The sequence below is a fragment of the Phaethon lepturus genome, unplaced genomic scaffold (assembly GCF_000687285.1).
Source record: "Phaethon lepturus isolate BGI_N335 unplaced genomic scaffold, ASM68728v1 scaffold32961, whole genome shotgun sequence".
NCBI classification, from domain to species: domain Eukaryota; kingdom Metazoa; phylum Chordata; class Aves; order Phaethontiformes; family Phaethontidae; genus Phaethon; species Phaethon lepturus.
In genome coordinates this window covers 54,718-72,622 of record NW_010516143.1, presented here as the reverse complement: position 1 = coordinate 72,622, position 17,905 = coordinate 54,718, and the positions used below count along the sequence as shown (strand labels likewise).

Sequence of the window (17,905 nt, the reverse complement as noted above, 5' to 3'; positions counted from 1 at the left end):
CCCAGCCAGCTCTGAGCCTTCTGCCGCTGCGCCCCGGAAAGCCCCGGGCTGGCTGTATTTTGAGACGGGTGCGACCCGGGTGCCTGGCGTGGGGGGAGAGACCCCCTTGGGCCCCGAGGCGTCCTGGGACTGCGCTGGCCGCCGGCGCGGGTGCCCCGGGTCGCGTTAGTGCTGGGGGGTTGGCCCCTTCCTCCGCAGTGTGAGGGCTGGGCTTGCGGCTGGCCGCAGCTGAGGGGATCTCATCTAATCGCTTCCCCATCACTGAGGAACACGGGGCACTGTCTGTTCTCTGTCTTCTGACTGAATGCTTGTTGCTTGGTATGTAAAGCATCTTAATAGAGTCAGGTGGCCTGCGACTCACTTGAAATCAGGGTAATCTAAATATCATGTCTTGATGTTTGTGATCAATATTATGTTTCAGCCCAAGTTCTTCAACGTTCCCTGAAACCCTTTGTGGTACTTGAAGAACCCAGGGTAAAATGTGTCTGTTGGAGTCAGTGACTGAGCTTGCAGCCAGCCCATCTGTCTGAAGAGCTCTTTCTTGTAGTAGAATTCTGTGGACAACAACTAGAGCTGTCTCTCAAAGTATCACTCAAAAAAGTTTTCTCACTTTCTTGAGTGTTAAGGCTTGCGGATCACTTTTGGTGGCTCCCCTCAAAAAACTAGGGCAGACCTAGCCACCTGTGATAGCTGGCAGAGCGTCTCAAGTGAGCCCAGCACCAGAAGGTGAGGAAGGGAGCATAGTTTCTCTGTGGGTGCTGTGCCAGTTTTGGAATATTATTGCTCCAAAGAGACACCCCACATACTCTGTCTTTGCATGGGGTTGGCACACCTTGCGGTGAACCATTGAGTAACTTTTGCTGAAACCTTGAGAATTGCTACATTAACTGCTAGCTTCTAAAGGAAACCTGGAACTTGTCTAGCAGAATTGTCTGCACTTTATAGAGCCTGTATGTTTAAAAGCCAGAGAAGCCTGCTGTGATTTCTAACATTGTACAACCAAAGTTAGTTACCTAATGACATTTTCATCATGCACAAAATGTCTCTTCAAGGTAAACTTGAAGAGACATTGAAGACATGTGACTTGAAGTTTCGAGCAATGGGGAATCCCCCATAACCCTGGCTGAATTATTTTAACAGCTAATAAGGGTGTTGGCAGCTATTCACATCCTGAGCAAGGGGAGATGTTGAGGATGACACTGCCTCTAGCCTTCTGTCACTTCCTCACTGGCACTCCCCAACCCAATAATCTTGTTGCTCCTGTGAGTGTTCTTTAATCAGCTTTGGGCAAAAGCTGCCAGGTGCTGGTTAAATTAGCAGAACTGGCTCAGCTGACTTCTGCCTAAAGCAGGCATGGTAGGGAGCACAGGCAAACTGGTGCTCCACCAAATGTGGGGCAGTCATTTCTGGGTAATGGGTTGTGACAAAAGACCTAGGAGTAGCAACTTTAGCTGGTACAGCTGCCTGCAGCATTGGTCTCTATCTGCAGTTTGAGAGTGGACTTCTGGACTAGCCTTTATCGTCCATTCCATCCCTTGCTTCAACTGCTTTTAATGGTTGTGGAGGTTTGGGATTAATGGAACCTGCAGGAGTTGTAAGTCCAGAGCAGGACAGGTGGCTGATTGTGATGCTGCAACTGCGCTCTTGTGATGGGCTAATGTCAGTGCATCTTTCTCACTCAGGCATGACCTCATGCATATTTAACTGCTGCCTGCTTCTCCTCGGCCAGAAAAAGAGCTTTGGGAAAGCTGCTGAAGAGGCCTATTTCAGGGAGAAATTGCTCTCATTTAAATGGTGTCACAAAACTATTGCTTTTGTGCTGCAAAATGTGTAAAACAATGTAAATGCTGCATGTGACCAGGGTGATGTGTAGAGGTGACACGCTGGTGTGAGCTAGGCAGGGTTTTTACCATGGACTGCTGAGCTGATGGCTGTATAAATATGGAAGGAATATGGTAGCAGAGAAGGGAATGCAGCATATTTTAGTTTGTGGAGACAAAAAGCAAAGCCTGGCAGCTGCGTTTGCATCATTTGAGCTCCTTCCGAGGAGAGATGAGATCTGTTTGCAACACAGCTGCTCTTTTCCCTTTCCTGTGGGTAGGAGGAATCATGCAGCAGATTCTGTTTCTCTCCCTCTTTTTTCATGTGAAAGTGGCAAACCCGTGTCTCCAGAGCACTTGTGCAGCCATTTCTTCATTCATCATCTTTCCTATTATGTGTCTGTGGAAAGCAAATCTTCCATCTCTCACCACGGGGCCTTGCAAAGCCCAGGCAAAGATAAGGGCAATGCCTCAGCAGGGGGCTTCATGTCCAGACAACAGCAGAAGCATCAGAATAGTTCGGGATGCATAATTAATGGCTTGTGTGTATTGGGAATTCCTTGCACGTGATCAGTTGTGCTGGGGCTGTACGTGGAAGCATGCATGTATAGTATCTGTGTTTATCCAGACTGCTACTCACAGGAGTTTTAGTAGGTCAGAGACCTCCTGGGCAGAGGCCTGGCTGCTCTGTGCATACCTGTTAGGACAATGCTGTGAAACACAATCAGAAGTGGGTGCTGAAGTAATTAAAAGTAGCAGATACTGTGTAAAGTTACAGAAATTAACAGTGATGTGTTCTTGACTGTATTTGTTTTCCTCCCTCTTTGTAGGTATTTCCCAGCCAAGATCCACTGGACAGAGCGGACTTCAATGCTGTGGAGTATATTAATACTCTCTTTCCCACTGAGCAGGTAAGTAATGCTCGCAGTATGGCCCTCTCAGTGCGAGGGGTAACCTGATAGTAAGTGACTGACGGTGTGTTTAAACCTGTACCCAAGCTTTTTCTTTGAAACAGTAGCACAGCTAGTAAGACTGTAATAATAATCATTTCTTAAATTTGCATCTCACAAAGTTCACTGTCATGTAGTTTCTTTCCACCTAAAGTGCTTACTGCAGTAAAAGTCCTGCTTTGATCTGTAGAAATAAATTTTCTATATAGAGGTTTCCCATGCGGTAAATTTCATAACTTGCCATGTATTAAGCATTGGTGAATCCTCAGAGGTTTTAGCCAGATAAAGCAGGTGTTGCCTGTGAAGTGTCTCTAGAGAGTCATCTGTGTTTGAAACTTATTGTTTCTTTTGAGATGTAAAGAATGAGATTGCTGTGGGCTCATATCCGTACTTTGTCTTCCCCAAGCGAACCCCAGGGGCAGTTTTGGACTAAACTATTGCAAAAAGGAGGTGTTTCTGCAGCTGAAGATTGGGTTGTGAGGCAGCTCCAACATTTACCATGTTTAAGATCCTCTGCAGCACTGGCTTTTTGGCTTTCAGCTGTTTTCTAGTCAGTTTGCTGGTGATGCTGGCTTCGCTTTTTCCCTTTGCCAGTAGTGGAGAGCTATTGCCCCTGCAATACCCCTGCTACAGCTCCAGCAGCAGCCAGGCCTCCTCCACCCCATGGGCTGAGTGTCTGGGCTCTGCAGGAGGGTCTCTGGCCAGGGGAGATGCGGGCTTTGTCCCCATTGCCCACTGGAGGTCACTGTCACCACGGCATTTCAGGACCAGTACTGCTGACAAGGCAGGGCTGAGGGCACCCTGCTTGCTCAGGGCTGGGTGGGAAGCGGGGAGCCTCTGGGACCTGCAGGGCTGCACCCTGGCCTGCCCTGTCTTTAGCTGCTCTTCGTTACGAGACCTGAGGGGCAGCGAAGTATCGACATCTCAGCTCTGCCATCTGTAAACCAAAGTCATTGTTCTCCTCTTTGTAAAGTGCATGCATGAGAATGTTAGGTATCACAGCTGCTGTGTATCGCAGTAAAAGGTTCCCCAATTCACTTCTCTTTTTTTTTGTTTTTTTTTTTCTCTCATGTTGTAGTCTTTGGCAAACATTGATGAAGTTGTGAACAAAATCAGATTGAAAATAAGGTAAATATTTCTCCATCCCATTGCACCTCAGGTGGCAAGTAGTCTGGTTGTCACCGAGGCTTCCTAACTCATGCCTTTTAAGTTTAATAGTGATACAGAGACAAAAATGACTCACTGTAATTATAATTCTTTTTTATACTTTGCTACTATTGTATAATATGTGCCTTTCAGTTTATTTTCGCTGATGGGTTGCAAGGTAGAGCTTTGAAAAAACAGTAAACTAAGAATCAACAAGTACTAAATTTTAGCACAGTTTGAAGGCTGAGAGAAGAAACTACGCACAAGATTGGGTTGCTGATAATATATTTTGCTTGTGAGGTCAAAGTAGCAATTTCAAAAACTCTTATGTATTTTAAATTGTGATTACTGGTACTAAAAATACAAAATAAATGTAAGTGTGCAGGAAATACTTACATCTTCTGTGCAGTCTGGCATTACCAACCTGAAATGATTGAGACAGCACTTTAATATGTGGAAAGCGGAAATGAAAATGGACAAGGGAAAGCTGAAAATATTGCTTAAGGGAAGACAAATGCAAGAAGCCCTGAGTAAATTAGGAAATGGATTTTTATTTTTGCAACAGGAGTTTTAAATTAGTGATGTCCTACAGAGAGAGAGGAAAAACACTGGTAAGTTTAGCATTGGTAGCACCAGCTTTTTTATTTTAAATGAGTTCTGTAGCTCTCAAGGTTCCCACAAATTGTTTGGGTCAGACCCATAGAGAATGAGTTTGACATTATGGATTCTTTTCTCCAGGAGGTTGGATGACAACATTCGAACTGTAGTGAGAGGACAGACCAACGTGGGACAGGATGGCAGGCAGGTAGGTGCATCTCATCTCTGGTTATGCCAAGGGTTCTCATCTTGTGATGCTAAATTGAGGAGTGGCTTTGGCTGGCAGAAACCTGCTGTCGTTGTTAGGAAGGTGTTTCTGCTTTCTCTTACTGTAATGACTTTGCAAGCTGCTCACTGAACAGCTGTTCCAGCCTGCCTTCTGATCACCCTCCAAAGGGAAATGAATGAGAAATTGATTTAAAAATCAAAAGCAAAACCAGGAGGCTTGCAGTTGTGCCACTCTGAAGCTAATGATAAAATGAATAGGATTAAATAGGTACATTTGCTACTGAGTAAGGATCAATAAAAGGCTATTTAGCCTTTTAACTAGGTTGTTTGCTGAAGTTTCCTGAGTTGCTAGTGACTAAGCCAGATGACTAACTGCCAGGTCATCTTGCATGTCTTTTTCAGCTGTCAAATTTTCACTTGTGTTTTGCTTAACAGATGTGTTTGCTTGGAGTATAGTATTGAACAGCGTGGCCATGGCTATGGTGTTTGTGAACACTGAGCTTGGTCTATGTGTTACCTGACTTTGAGGTATCACCCAGTGCTGCTGTCTGTCCTGTGTCTGTTCTGTTTTAAACCAGGAACATTAATACCTTGAATCGTCAGTCATGATACTTTCCTCACTGTTAATACAGACTCATCTTTTTAATACCAGATTTTAGAGTAGTTTGGTGGGATGGGGTAGTCATTCCCTCACCAGCATGGCTGGCTGTATATTTCACTTCTTGCTGCAGTAGCTATTGGCATGTATTTCTAATCCAACCTCTGCCACAGAGTCTGTGGCCTTGAGTGAATTATTTAACCTGTCTGTACCTTTGTACTACTTTCAGAAAAATGCGAGATACTTACTTCTGCTAACAGAATAGTTTAACGCTTGCGTAGTTACCTGAGTACTACTATTAAACTGGGGATGTGCTTGGCATGTGGCATACCTAGGAGTGGTGCTGCCTGCAATCACTGTGCAGGGATGAGACAAGAAATCAACTGGGGAGGCAATTCCAGAAATTGAGAAGGGAGTAGAAACTAGTGCAATACTTGGAGAGTTTGGGTATGATTGGAAAGCTGGTGCTGTTGTAGCCTTTTGGACCCATTTGAAGTGACAAATTCAGAGAAGACCACAAAAAAGTAGGATTGAGAAGAGCTGTGGGTGAGAATTGCCCAGACTACCTCAGAGCCTGCAGGTCCAAAGGATGAACATGGTGAGAGATGAACAAAAACAGTGCCGCGGTCAGCTGTGCTTGCAGAATAACAAAAGAATCTCTGTGCTACACAGATTCGGAAAGCTTTGTTTAGAGCTTTGGCTTATGTCTCTGCTTTCTCACTCTTTAATCCCTTTGAAGTTCTCCAAAGCACATGCAGACGGACTTGGACAGTATCCTGCTCCGAAGTACTCGGGAGGCAGATCTGTCTGTGCAGCCCTTCATTTAGTTTGGCTGTAAAGGAATCAATTAAACTTCTGTCCAAGTAAAGACCTTCAAACATGCATGTGTATGTGGTGTGTCTGTGCAGGGTATCTTTCAAGTGGCCTGGAGCTGCAGTTAATCACAAATATTCCTATATTTAGCTGTGGATGTTCCCATTTTCCCCTCACTTTGCTGCTCTGCAATTTAGAAGCAAATTTTAGGAAAGACACTGGAGCCAGAAGGTGCCCAGACTGCATGAGTTAAGGCCAGACAGTGTCCCAGAAGCATAATGGTTGTTTCTTACTTCAAGAGATCCTAACAATTACTGAAACCATTCAGTTACTGCAAGTGTCAGTTCTCTGGTTAGAAAAATTGTTTGAATCTGAAATACTGCGAGCTTTTTCTTTGCGCATTTCTAATCAAACTCCACCATTTCACACTGATATGTGCATTTCATATGTGAATTGCTGGAACCTGACTGTTAGAGTGGCAGGACTTGGCTGGGTCTTGAAGTTTAAAGCAGTAAAGGAGCATCAGCAAGCATAGGCTTTGCATGCTAGCTGGTCGGAGGGACCCGCGGTGGAGGAGGTCATCTTGCAGTGCTGGGAAATGCCTGGATTGTATTTTGGTTTGAGATGGAATTTTATATTTGTCTCTCCAGAATCAGACAGAGGAAACCTAGAAGGAACGTTTGCTGTTTCTATCACCCCCTGCAATACTTTGAGTAGTGTATCCTGCATACTAGCTGGGGGAGCGAGGCAGCCTTTTTCACATGACAACCCTGTTGATACGCAATTGTGAGGGTGAAAATCTTGCTTTTCAGCTTCAGCCACCTGTTCCTGTGCTGAAGAGTGCCTTTGTTTTACCAGCATATTTTCAGTGGAGTCAAGGATACTTAGAAATGTTAAGTTTTTATAGAGCAAGAGGCCTATAAAATGGTCTAAGTTAGAGAGGAAGCATTTCATTTTCCAGTGTATGGTAAGAAATTGTTTTGGAGCAACTGAAAGTAAGTTGCCTTTAGGACAAGTCAGTGTTCTGTTAGGAGGGGAGTCAGTGCTACCGAAAGGGGCTTCTTTCCTTATTTACCTTTTCTGGTAGCAGTTTGTAGTTTGGTCCCACAATATAGTTAGGTTCTTTCTTCTACCGATCTATTCTTACTAAATTTGTAGGAAATTTGTATCCTCAAGACTGGTATTTCCCTGCAAAATTTGATTGAAGCATGGATAGATAGTATCATCCTGTGAACCTCTCCCTTAGGAAGCCCAGGATGAAGTTGTTACTGCATTTTATCATAGGAACCACAACTACAAATCACCCTTGATTAATAAAGAAACAGTTGGCACCCAGCTTTTGCAATAGATTTGAAACAAAGCTTAAACCCAGCCACAGCAAAAAGTTTAAGATACCTTCAGTATCTTAAGCTTGCTGATGCTCCTTTACTGCTTTAACTTTCAGATACCTTTTCCCGCTTAATGCTTTCTTACCATATGGGATGTTTGTAGCCTGCAGTACGCAGTACTTGCAGCAGGCTAGCTTTTGAAAAAGCCATTCCTGTCTTTTGACTTACTTCCACCCATTGACACACTGGGACCCAGTGGAACCTATCATGTCCTTGAAAGTGTGTGCTGTAAATAAAAATGCACATGAACTCTGATGTTGTAGCTGCTTGAATTTCAGTTGAGAGCTCAGGATCCTGTGTATTTATAGCAAGATTGGACCTGGGAGGTGTTTTGCAAAAGCCTCTTTCTTTCAGTCACATTCTGTCCTAACAATTCATGATACAAACAGTTATCAGCGTTTGCCAGAATTGCCTGATTGCGTGGTATCGGAGCTAGAGGAGTCGTTCTTCTCTGGAGGGTAAATAATAGTTTTCATAAACATCCTTTCAATCTCTGACTTCCTTCCAAAGGAAACATAAACCTCAGATGCAGTGGTAGAAGGAAAAAATGTTCTTGTTTAAGTCAAAGCAAGCCAGGAGGGAGTTCCCTGGTGAGCCCCTGCTCTCAGCTGACGGTGTTATCTGTGCCCTGCCTACCTCGGGTTTGCGTAGGGCGGCAGAGCTGCACACAGGAGTGGTTGCCATCCCTGCTGTCCTTGAGGTGAGGGAGCACTGTGCGCCGTGGGTGCAGAACCTGATTCAGGAAGCTCATCTTTGGCTTTTCAATCTCCCATCAGCCTTAGCTGTCAAGGGTTGGGAATCTTGTGTAGGCTGTTGGTTCAAGTGCTGCCCAAATCACTGGGACCTAGTCATCAACCTATCTAATCTCTTTTTTTGGTAGTGTGTTTGAAGACCAGTGATACCAGGCAGGTTCCTAGAAGACAAACTAAGGGTATTTAGCCTTTAACAGCTTGCTTTCCCTTTGGGGAAGGGGTAACTTACTAACGGAGCCCAGCAAAGCAGCTTTCCCTCTCTGTGGAGGAGCAGTGCTTTACTTGTGGAGAGCTGCACCTTTGCAGCCGTCCAGGAGAGGGGAGCCCAGCCTTGTTTTTGAGTCTAGGGTAATGTTTTACTGATCATTGATGGTGAGGGAGTGCTGTCAGTGGAGACATGTCTGAAGAGTGCTGCATGTTATTATCCCACTTAAAGCAATCTAAATCCCAGTCAGACCCACTGGAGAACATGCAGTATGTAGCTATGGGAACGTGCTCTCCATGCTCCTTAAGGAAAAGGAGAGTTTCGGGATAGCAAGTTCAAAATCCTAATTGCAGATCCAGCCACTGTACTCCCTGTGATCGATTCTCCTGTCCGATCTGGCTGGTAATGTGGCAGTGGTAATGATGGGGATAACACTTTTGTGCCCCACCTGGGTGCTGAGATGATTGAGCAGGTCTTTGAGGTGAATTATAGGTATGAGAAGGATGTAAGAGTAGCTTTTTATAGTCAGTCTTTAACTTTTAAACTGTTTCCCAAACAGTCTTGATCACATACACATGTTTATATAAAATAGCATTTAGGTGTCTGAAAAAGCAGATTCTAAATCTAAAAATAAAGTTGATTGAATAGATGTGGCCTCAAAAGAGTTACTTAAGCAGCTTTAAAGACAGGAATGCTCCCTTCTCCACAAAGCATAACATTTCCCAGTTCAAAGCATCTGCCTTTTTGAAATTTTGCCCTAGAATTTCCTCCAAATGCAAAAGCCTTAAAATAGTCTGGCTCATTTGGCTTCCCCTTCCTGGTGCGATATTTCAGTATAATCTGTAGACAATACCATGAACTTCAGAAATTATCTCACTAATGAGCCTTTTATGGGAGGAAACAACAGTTGTGGGTGGAACATTCCTCTGCAGGGCGTAACAAAAGTTTCCCTGGGAGTCCCAGACTTGGACTATTTCAGATGCTTTGGGAGAGGCTGGGAATGCAGGAGCTGCTGTGGTTCAGTTGTAACAATACACGGTTCAAGCTGCGCCTGCAGTTTCTGGGGAGCCAGTGCTATCCAATTTTTCCTCTGTAAGGTTTTTCTCAGAGCTGCTGCTGAACTGGAGTCTGGGCTGACCTTGCTAAGAGCTGCAGTCCAGTTGTGGCATAATTTCCTCTCTGCCCTGGGGTGTAGTATAAAAAGTTCCCATAGATTTTTCCACTGAGCATTTAACACAGTACGTTTTTATTTGTCACTCTTTAGTTGTGTTTATTGCTAAACCTTCTGCATGGACTGGCTGTAATTTTTTTGACAGTTGCTGACATGCCTTTACTGGTTGTTTGGCTGAAGCTGCTTCACCTATCAGACTTTTGTCCTTGTAATAAAGTAGCCTCTGTGTTTGCAGTCTAGTTTAACCCTTAACAGCATCTGTGCAACCAGGATGTGGGTGCTTGGTCAGTAAAGGTGAGGCAGCTTCATACAAAATGTGTTTCTGAAGGAATCAAGAATTCAAGAGGAATGCCAAGATTTGTGACTTTATAGTTTGAATCTAGAAAAAATATTTCTGTTACCTCTGGTCCATCTTTCTCTTCCTACCCTGTGTGCACACATGCATAAAATAAATGACTGAAGTTGAATGAGTAAAGATTGTGTTTTAAAAAAAGATTGGTTTATTGCTTAGTATCTCCTCCTATATTAGGGTCTGGCTCAATTAGTGCTAGAACAAAGTTAAGAGTTAACGAGAAGAGAAAAGGGTTGCTTTTTGGGCTGGGAAAAGCTTTCCATTGTTTCTCATGGCTGAAGATACTGGTTGATAACTTGGATTGCTTTGATTGGCTCCTTCTTCTTTGCTCCGTGAGAACAGTAATTTTTTTTTTTTCATAACTACAGCAGTGCAAGAAAAGAGATGGCAGCTGCTGTGCTTGAAGAATACAAATATATTCTTGCTGCCCAGCCTGAACCCAGCACAGCAGTAAACAGTTCAATTAACCATCCCATCCTTTGGTAACCACTGCTGCCCTTTCTTGTTGCATGTAAAAATAAATGTCTCAGCTCTGCAGCTGTGGGGAGGCTCAGGCTGCCTGCCCTGTGTGTGTGCTGCAGTGCCTGCCAGTGTTTAAACCTGTGGAAGGAGGAGGGTGTGTCTGACACAGAAAAATGCCTGCAGGTTATTGGGTTTGACAAGGTATGGGAAATACCTTTTTTTTTTTAAAAAAAAAAAAATAATAGAGATCAGGAAAAGCTTTGCAGAATCAATATAGGGAGGAAGAAAGAGATGAAGATGGATGGTGAGCAGAAGAGAGTGACATAGGTGCTGCATGTGGCAGAGAGCAGTGGGGAGTATGGTACTCCGCTGCCAATGCGGTTATCCCGGCTACTCGAGTGCCTGTTTAGCTAGCGGAGTCCTGGACTACAGGGCAGCTGGCGGATGGTGTCACTGGAGTCAGCTCTGCGAGTGCTGCGATACAGGCAGTGTCAGCCTGGCAGGCAGGGAGGTGATTTTGTGCGCTGTTTGCATAAATATGCTTAATAAGCAGCACTATTGCTTCAGCCTCTCTTCTTACCTCCACCTGTTTGTGTGGAGGTGGCTTTTTTGACTGCAGTTGTGTTTCATGCTAAACTAAGGTTGTCGGTGCTTTCAGATCTCCTACCACAGGCGCTTTTGTTTCATCTATTTATTTATTTAAATATATGCTCACTTCCAGACATCAAATTGCACACTGCTTCCTTGGCCGCAGTGCCCAGGTTTGGCTCACGTGGTTGGTGTTGCTGTGCCTCTGCTGCTGGGACAGCATTGACTGCCTTTGCCTGAGCCTTAACAGCAGATGAGGAAAACCACTGTAAGCTCTTAATAACTAATTAAGGCTAAGTCTATAAAATATTTTGTGTCACAAAATGTGCCTGATTTTGTAGGTGCCATCTTTCTCCTGCATACTAAAATTTATCTCCTGTTTTTTTGATGAACGGGTCATTCTGAAATATGAATAGTGTTAGATTTCGATGCGTTTTAAGATGGTGAATAGATGACGGTTAAATATTGCGTCTTAAGCTGTGTAATTTTATATATTAAAAAAAAAGGTCATGTCACAGATTCTGTAAGACTCCAGTCGAGTGATTAAAGTCCCATAATATTCTTTTGTAACCAATGAATAATAAACAGAAGTTGAGCTGCCAAAATAAATCAAAAGTGAGTTGCATTTAGAGTCATTTCCCTAGTGAATTATGACAGTTGGACAATGGCCTTCCCATCTCAGAGACACAGTGAGCTTTTCCTAGCCTAGAACATGTTTATTGAAAAGGGTTTCAGGTGAATGGCATGCCAGGAAGAAATAGTGCCGTTTATTATCCTTCTGGCTACTGGCCATGAAAACTGGCATCTGCAACTGTATGAAGAGGTCAGGCATAACTTGCCATCTGCTGCAAAGCCTGGTTCAAGGCAGAAGCAAGTCCAGGCTTGACCTTGCCTTGTGCTTCTGTATGGAAAGGCAGGGGATGTACCTTGTTGCTGTCCTGCAGCCTGAGGTTGGAAACTGGGTCGTGTTTTGTGCCGGCAAAAGTCATGCTTTCTTGCTGGTGGCGTTGAAGGCAGTGCAAGCTGCAAAGTAAGACTGGGCTGTTCCACAGCCGGTGCTGTTTGGTTTCTTCTCGCAAAGCGAGAAGCCCGGCCTGAGTATAGAAATTCTGACAACAGGCAGGAGATTTTTTTTCTTACTGTGGATCGCTCTTTTTTTTTTCTCTCCTTTCTCTTTTTTGTTGTCTCACAGTTTTGGTGCGTGGTAATGTTTATTCCAGCTCTGATACCTCTCTGCTTACAGCAGGTGAACTGTCAGCATTTCCACTTAGAAATCCCTACTTGTAGAGTTCATGGTATGATTGTCCATTCTCCTTACCTATGTTTTGCCTCTAAGGTCTCAACCTGAACATGAATTAATCTTGAAAAATCTGTTGCAACTCAAGTTGCTAAACTTGACCCCACGGAAGTCAAGCATGGCTCTGATACTGCAAAACATGACGGAAAAGCCACCTGCAGTATGCAAGCTCATCAGCAGACCAATTGACTGGAATCCCGCAGTCATTTACAGTCTTCCTAGGCAAATTTAGTGTGCAGCACTCCTAATAAAAAAAAAAACCAGGCAGCTCAGTGCTGGAGCGGAGGGTGAGCGAAGGAGCGGGTGTGTGTCTCTGCCTCCAGCAGCCAAGGGCAGTTGGTTATTCGGTGCCGGAGGAGAGGCCCTGCAAGACGAGGTGTGTTGTGGGCACAGGGAGGTGCAGTAAATAGCTGCAGTCAGGGTGTAAACAGAAATGATGTGAAGGGCAGAGACTCACAGCTTTGCTACTCTGAAATAAAAAGAGTGATAAGGGAAATAATAAGTGTCTGCACAAGGTGGTTTTTCCTGCGTGATAATAGTGTTTAATGTGGTGAGCAGGCCTGGGTGGCGGGGAAGGCTGTGGCTGCTCATCTGCCAACATAGAGCTGCGTGCTGAAGGTGTAGTAACCCACTATGAGGTCTGAGCATGATGAAGCTACAGGCTTTGCTAGAGGGTTGTGCAACTCACACAACGTTTAAATGGCCACGCCATTCTGGTGCAAATCAGGTGGATGACTGTAAAACTTGTGTAAAATTACTCACCGGAGCAAGACCACTAAAACCACTTTCACTTACAGCACGTCACCACCTTTCTTCATGGTGCTGGCACCAGTGTGCAGGGCTGGGCAATGCAAGAAAAAACGACAGCTCAGAAGGGTGTTGGACTAGCACAGCGGTGCAGTTTGGGAGTTAAGCTGCAAGGTATCAACCATCAAACCTGGAAATCGCCTCTCACTTCACCCTCTCTGTCGGTGTTTGTGCAGCTATTCAGAATGTGGGGTTTGATTTCTAAGCATGATTTGGGTGGTTAAGTGAAGGGGTAATGGTAACAATTGTAAGCATGGTGCGTGTTGGATATAATCTGCTTTGTTGATTTAAAGTGTCCTGTGCTGCCTTAGTGGTTAGGACTGGAGCTGATGAGAGAAAACTCTGTTCTTTAATGACAGTTGTAGTAGTTCTGTAGTATTTGATGAACTCCTAGGGTAGAAATCTGCTAAAATCAAAAGCAAGTGTGATGAGCCCTTCAGGTTTGTCTCCTCAGGGAAATCAGCTGGCACAGCTGCGCTGCAATGTCGCCCTGCTCTGACAGATAAGCCTTCTCAGCTTCAGCTGCAGTGGTTTATCCCTGGCTGTAAAACTTAAGAGTTTTCTTTAAAATGAAATCAGGCTGAGAATCAAAGTATATTTCCACCCTTTCTCAATCTGGAGGTACTCATTTTTATGAGGTTTTAGTGGCAGAAATGTTAGGCTGGTCACAGTGTTGCAAGGGTTTCTTTGAAATCTCTGCAGCTGAGACTCCTTGGAGAACTGGGGATGGGAACTTATTTTTAGTCATGGTCTAGATTTTCATTGATCTGGGTTGTAAGTGTGGCAGCAAATGAAAGAAGCATTAACGCTCTGTATTCAAGAGTGAGGACTGATCCAGGAGCATTAAATTCTCAGCATCCTGACCACAGCCCAATTTGTAACATTAAAAATACATTTGGATGCTGTGAATTTGGCAGCTGTGTCAAGTGTCTATAAAATACTTAGCAGAGGGCAGCTTTCTGATGGGAGCAGTAACATACAATTGAAATATATATTGGCTAGAATAAAATAAAACTAGCACGTTTCTAGCACAACACCAGTGAGCATGTGGAAACCATCAAGGTATTTTAACCATTACTGGGGACAGAACAGTGTTAATTCAGTTAGTCCCCAAACTCAGAGTTTCCCAAGCAAGCAAACTTCCTCTGAAAATTTGCTTTTTCCCCAATTAAGCGACATTTTGTAGTAACACACGGGCCTCTCAATTCCTGTTTGCGTATTTCCTAGTACTTCAGTATTTGCTTGCACAAGATTCCTGGTAGGATGGATGAAGAGGTGTTTAGAAACTGGTGGGACACTGCTGCCTGAGGGGAGAGATGTGAGTGCTCCGTACCTAGGGGGGAAGGAGGAGGCTCTGTCCGTCTGCAGCGGCCATGGGGATTCGGAGAGACTGACTGTAATTCACTGAATTGTTTTTTTGGCTTGAGTATTGTTGCTAGTGCTGGGTTTGTGTTTGTTAATGTCAGTCTGGTACTATAAATCATTGGAACATAACCTTTTAAAGGATACATAACATCAAAGTCTAATGAATTAGATGTGGTCTCGTCCCACCTCTCACTTGGGTTACTTTCTTTTCTCCTTTGGCTGCTTGGAAGATGTCATGTAAAAAGGTGACACAAGTGATGGTGTGCGGGCTGACCTTAGAAGTTGCTTGGGGTAATGCCGAGTAAAGCTATTTTTTAGGCAGTCTTTTTCATAGTGGTTCATGGTGTAACTTTATTCCCTATTGTTTTATGCTGGTGTGTTTGGACTCTTTTCCTGTTGCATCTCAAGGAGAAAGAGGCTGAAGAGCTGTAGCTGATTCAAGCGCTATGTTTTTCCCTCCAGCTCTGGAGAATTAGATTAAAATCTGTGTAGCACACTGTCTGCCCAGCTTACCTGGGGTCTTGCAGTGCACTATGGAGTTGGCTCTTCCAGCTCCCGTGTGTGGCTTCTCCATCTCCTGCATTTCATCTCTGCTGTTAACACAAGAGCAGGGGAGCTTCCACTGCATAAATACAGGCTGTCTGAGAAACAGGGATGGCTAAAAATACATCATGTTCTTAAACTGGAAGATCCCCGTGTGTGTTCCCCCCCAAGAACTGTGGTTTGGGTCTCCACTTCTGCAGGCGCTGGGGCTGTACCTCCCCCAGCGCGACGCTTGCAGCTGGGCAGTGCCCCACAGAGGCACCCTACCACCGCACCCTTCCCTCCTGCAGCCGGGACGCACTCCTGAAGCCACGCCGGCGCGGGGATCGGACACACTACACCGGAGGAGGAGGAAGGTGATACGTAGCCGAAGCCTGTCTTGTATCGAGCGCTCTGTCTAGAGTCTCTCGCTCTGCTGCTGGTCCTGCCCTCTTTGCTAAATTTACTGCTGTCAGAGCAGCTGGGGCACCCCGGGGAAAACATTACAGAAAAAGCCTCTAAGTAGCCATGGCTGGGGTTCAGACACTGCTGACCGATGATGGCTCGGCCTCTCTCGGGCAGTCAAGCCCTATCCGTGCCATATTTCTCAGCTGGTGCCTGGTGTTCAGGGACCTCAGAGGTTGCATAAAGTTTAATAAATAATGCTGATGGGTTAATTGTGGCTTGCAGGCTCAGTTGTTGATTAGAGTCATATGGTGTTTTTCCAGTACATCGCAACCTTAATTTCAACATCCTTGTTTCATATAACCACAACAGATTATGTATCCAGTCTATTTATTCGTGGTCCTCTGCCCCTGACATGAACTGCTGTTGTAGGAAAGAAAACACAGTAACTTAACTTTTGCACACCGTTTGGAGGTGCGTACATTTACATGTTTCCCAGTCGCACTGGCGAGGAAAACCAATAAATTAGTAATGCAAGGTGAACCCTACGTCAAGCCAGCAGCTGTAAGATTACTGGATGTCATTCATCGTGTAAACCAGTTATGCTGGAATAAGAGCAATTCCTATTCTCTTGATACTGTTTTGGTTTTAGAATTTCTGTCCAAAATAAACCATCTATTAATTAAATAATAACAAATGCAGTAAGAAAATGCTTTTAAAATTCACAGTTCACTGTCTTAACAGGATCAGAGTGTGGAGGGAAATGTATTCTCTCCGACGAACAGTGTAGCCTTTAACGTGGCTGTGGTTTCCCCACTACTGTGTTACAAGTGAAAGAATAATTGTTAGATACATTAATAAACCTATACTACACCTTGAACAGTTAGACCTACTTTCATGCCCTAGATGTTGGTTTATTATCCCTTAAAAATGAACACCATTTATCAAATATGAGGTGTTTTCTTAAAATTGAGTTTTCTATTTCCTTGTGTTTGTTCTTTGCTTTACTCTGTCTTTATGGTGACCAGGAAGGTAAAGGTTGTTTCCATTATTGGTTAGTTTTCTTTATTTCCTTCCTCTACATGCAGTATTTTACTTTCAGATGCTGCAGTTGGAATGTTAGACAAAAAGGTTTCATTGGTTTCTTTAAAAAGAACCATAAGAAAGTTTGTCGGCTTTGTGCAAGAAGTAACACTTTCAGTGTGGTTCTGAACTTCCCATCAGATCTACCTGACAGTGCCCCCCGCCTTAAAAAAAATAGATTTTAATGCAATGTTACTTTCAGCAAATTTTATGTATGTTTGAAGAAATGTTTTCATCTCTAAATGTAAATTATCTAAAAAACAAGCACATTGATGAATTAGTGTGTTCTGACTCAAATGAGGACTATGCAGCTCTTTTTTAGGAGAGTAGCTAAAGATTTATGTCTTAATGGCTAAGCAAATATTTGGAAGCAAGTTTTAAGAAATGAAACAAGTGTTTATGAGCAATTCTGATTTACTTAAGTCTGAGTTCTGTGTGTGTCTTGGGTCGTGTTTTTGTTTTTTTTTTTTTAACAGTTATGGAAACATATCCCCTTCTCCAAGAGATGCAATACAGAACTTGAACAGAATGGCAGCTGCTGTTCGGTCTCTCCCCCACATCCCTGCCATGTTATTTTTCACAGCAGCAGGAGACCACAGCTTTAATTCATCAGATGGGGGCAGAGCACATGTTGTCTCATTTGTGTTTTTCCAGACTCTGTAAGGAGGTATAAGCTACAAGTGTCAGGACCAGGTGATGACGCCAGTTCACCTTATTTTTGGCTGTTTTAAGCATATGAGAACAAAATCCCATTTTACTTTGGTTGGTGTTCCAGGGGCAGTTTTTAGGTGGAGAGTTTGCCCACTGCTGTGTGTGCTGTGAGCACAGAGCAGCAGGAACATGTTCTTCAGGTGTAAACCAGTTTCCTGCAAATAGTCTCTGCTGGATTTTGTCACAATATTATTAAATAGCACTGTGACCTGCTAGAGAAATAGGTGGAGTGTGGTTTCTTAATGGTGAGCAAAAGAGAAACTGCTGATAGGCGGGCAGCTGGAAATCCTTGTTTGGGCCATTATGTGAGGATAAATTATGGGCAGTAACTTTGGAAAAGGTCCTTATATTCAAGTAGGTGATATTCTATCTCCCGAGGAAAACAGATAAGACAGTTTTCCCCTTGTGGATAGGGATTTTAATGTAAAACCTGTAAGACCTGAGAAGGAAATCCTCACTCATGGTATTGTTTACTCTGAACTTGGTTGCTGAAGGCTGTCAAGAATGGCTTTGAGCTGTGTATTGATGCTTAAAATAGCAACTGAGCTGCTCTCTTCCTTGGAGAGCAACTTAGAGATGCCACCCCCAAGTGAAACAGTTGCAGTGGATGGCTGGAGGTCTTAGACCTCACCTTGGCAGTCATGC

General features: G+C 44.0%; 1 protein-coding gene across 1 annotated transcript in view; it reads left to right on the top strand.

Annotated features, from left to right (window-relative positions):
* Nucleotides 1-2,650: 2,650 nt before the first annotated feature.
* The window catches only part of VPS53 (vacuolar protein sorting 53 homolog (S. cerevisiae)), a gene marked incomplete at its 5' end in the record, with an annotated part of 63,536 nt that continues 48,281 nt past the window's right edge, over nucleotides 2,651-17,905 (top strand). Inside the window, 3 exons of the mRNA XM_010295977.1 lie at nucleotides 2,651-2,731; nucleotides 3,849-3,898; nucleotides 4,655-4,721. Of these exons, the coding sequence (XP_010294279.1) occupies nucleotides 2,651-2,731; nucleotides 3,849-3,898; nucleotides 4,655-4,721 (198 nt within the window). The remainder of the gene's footprint in view (nucleotides 2,732-3,848; nucleotides 3,899-4,654; nucleotides 4,722-17,905) is intronic.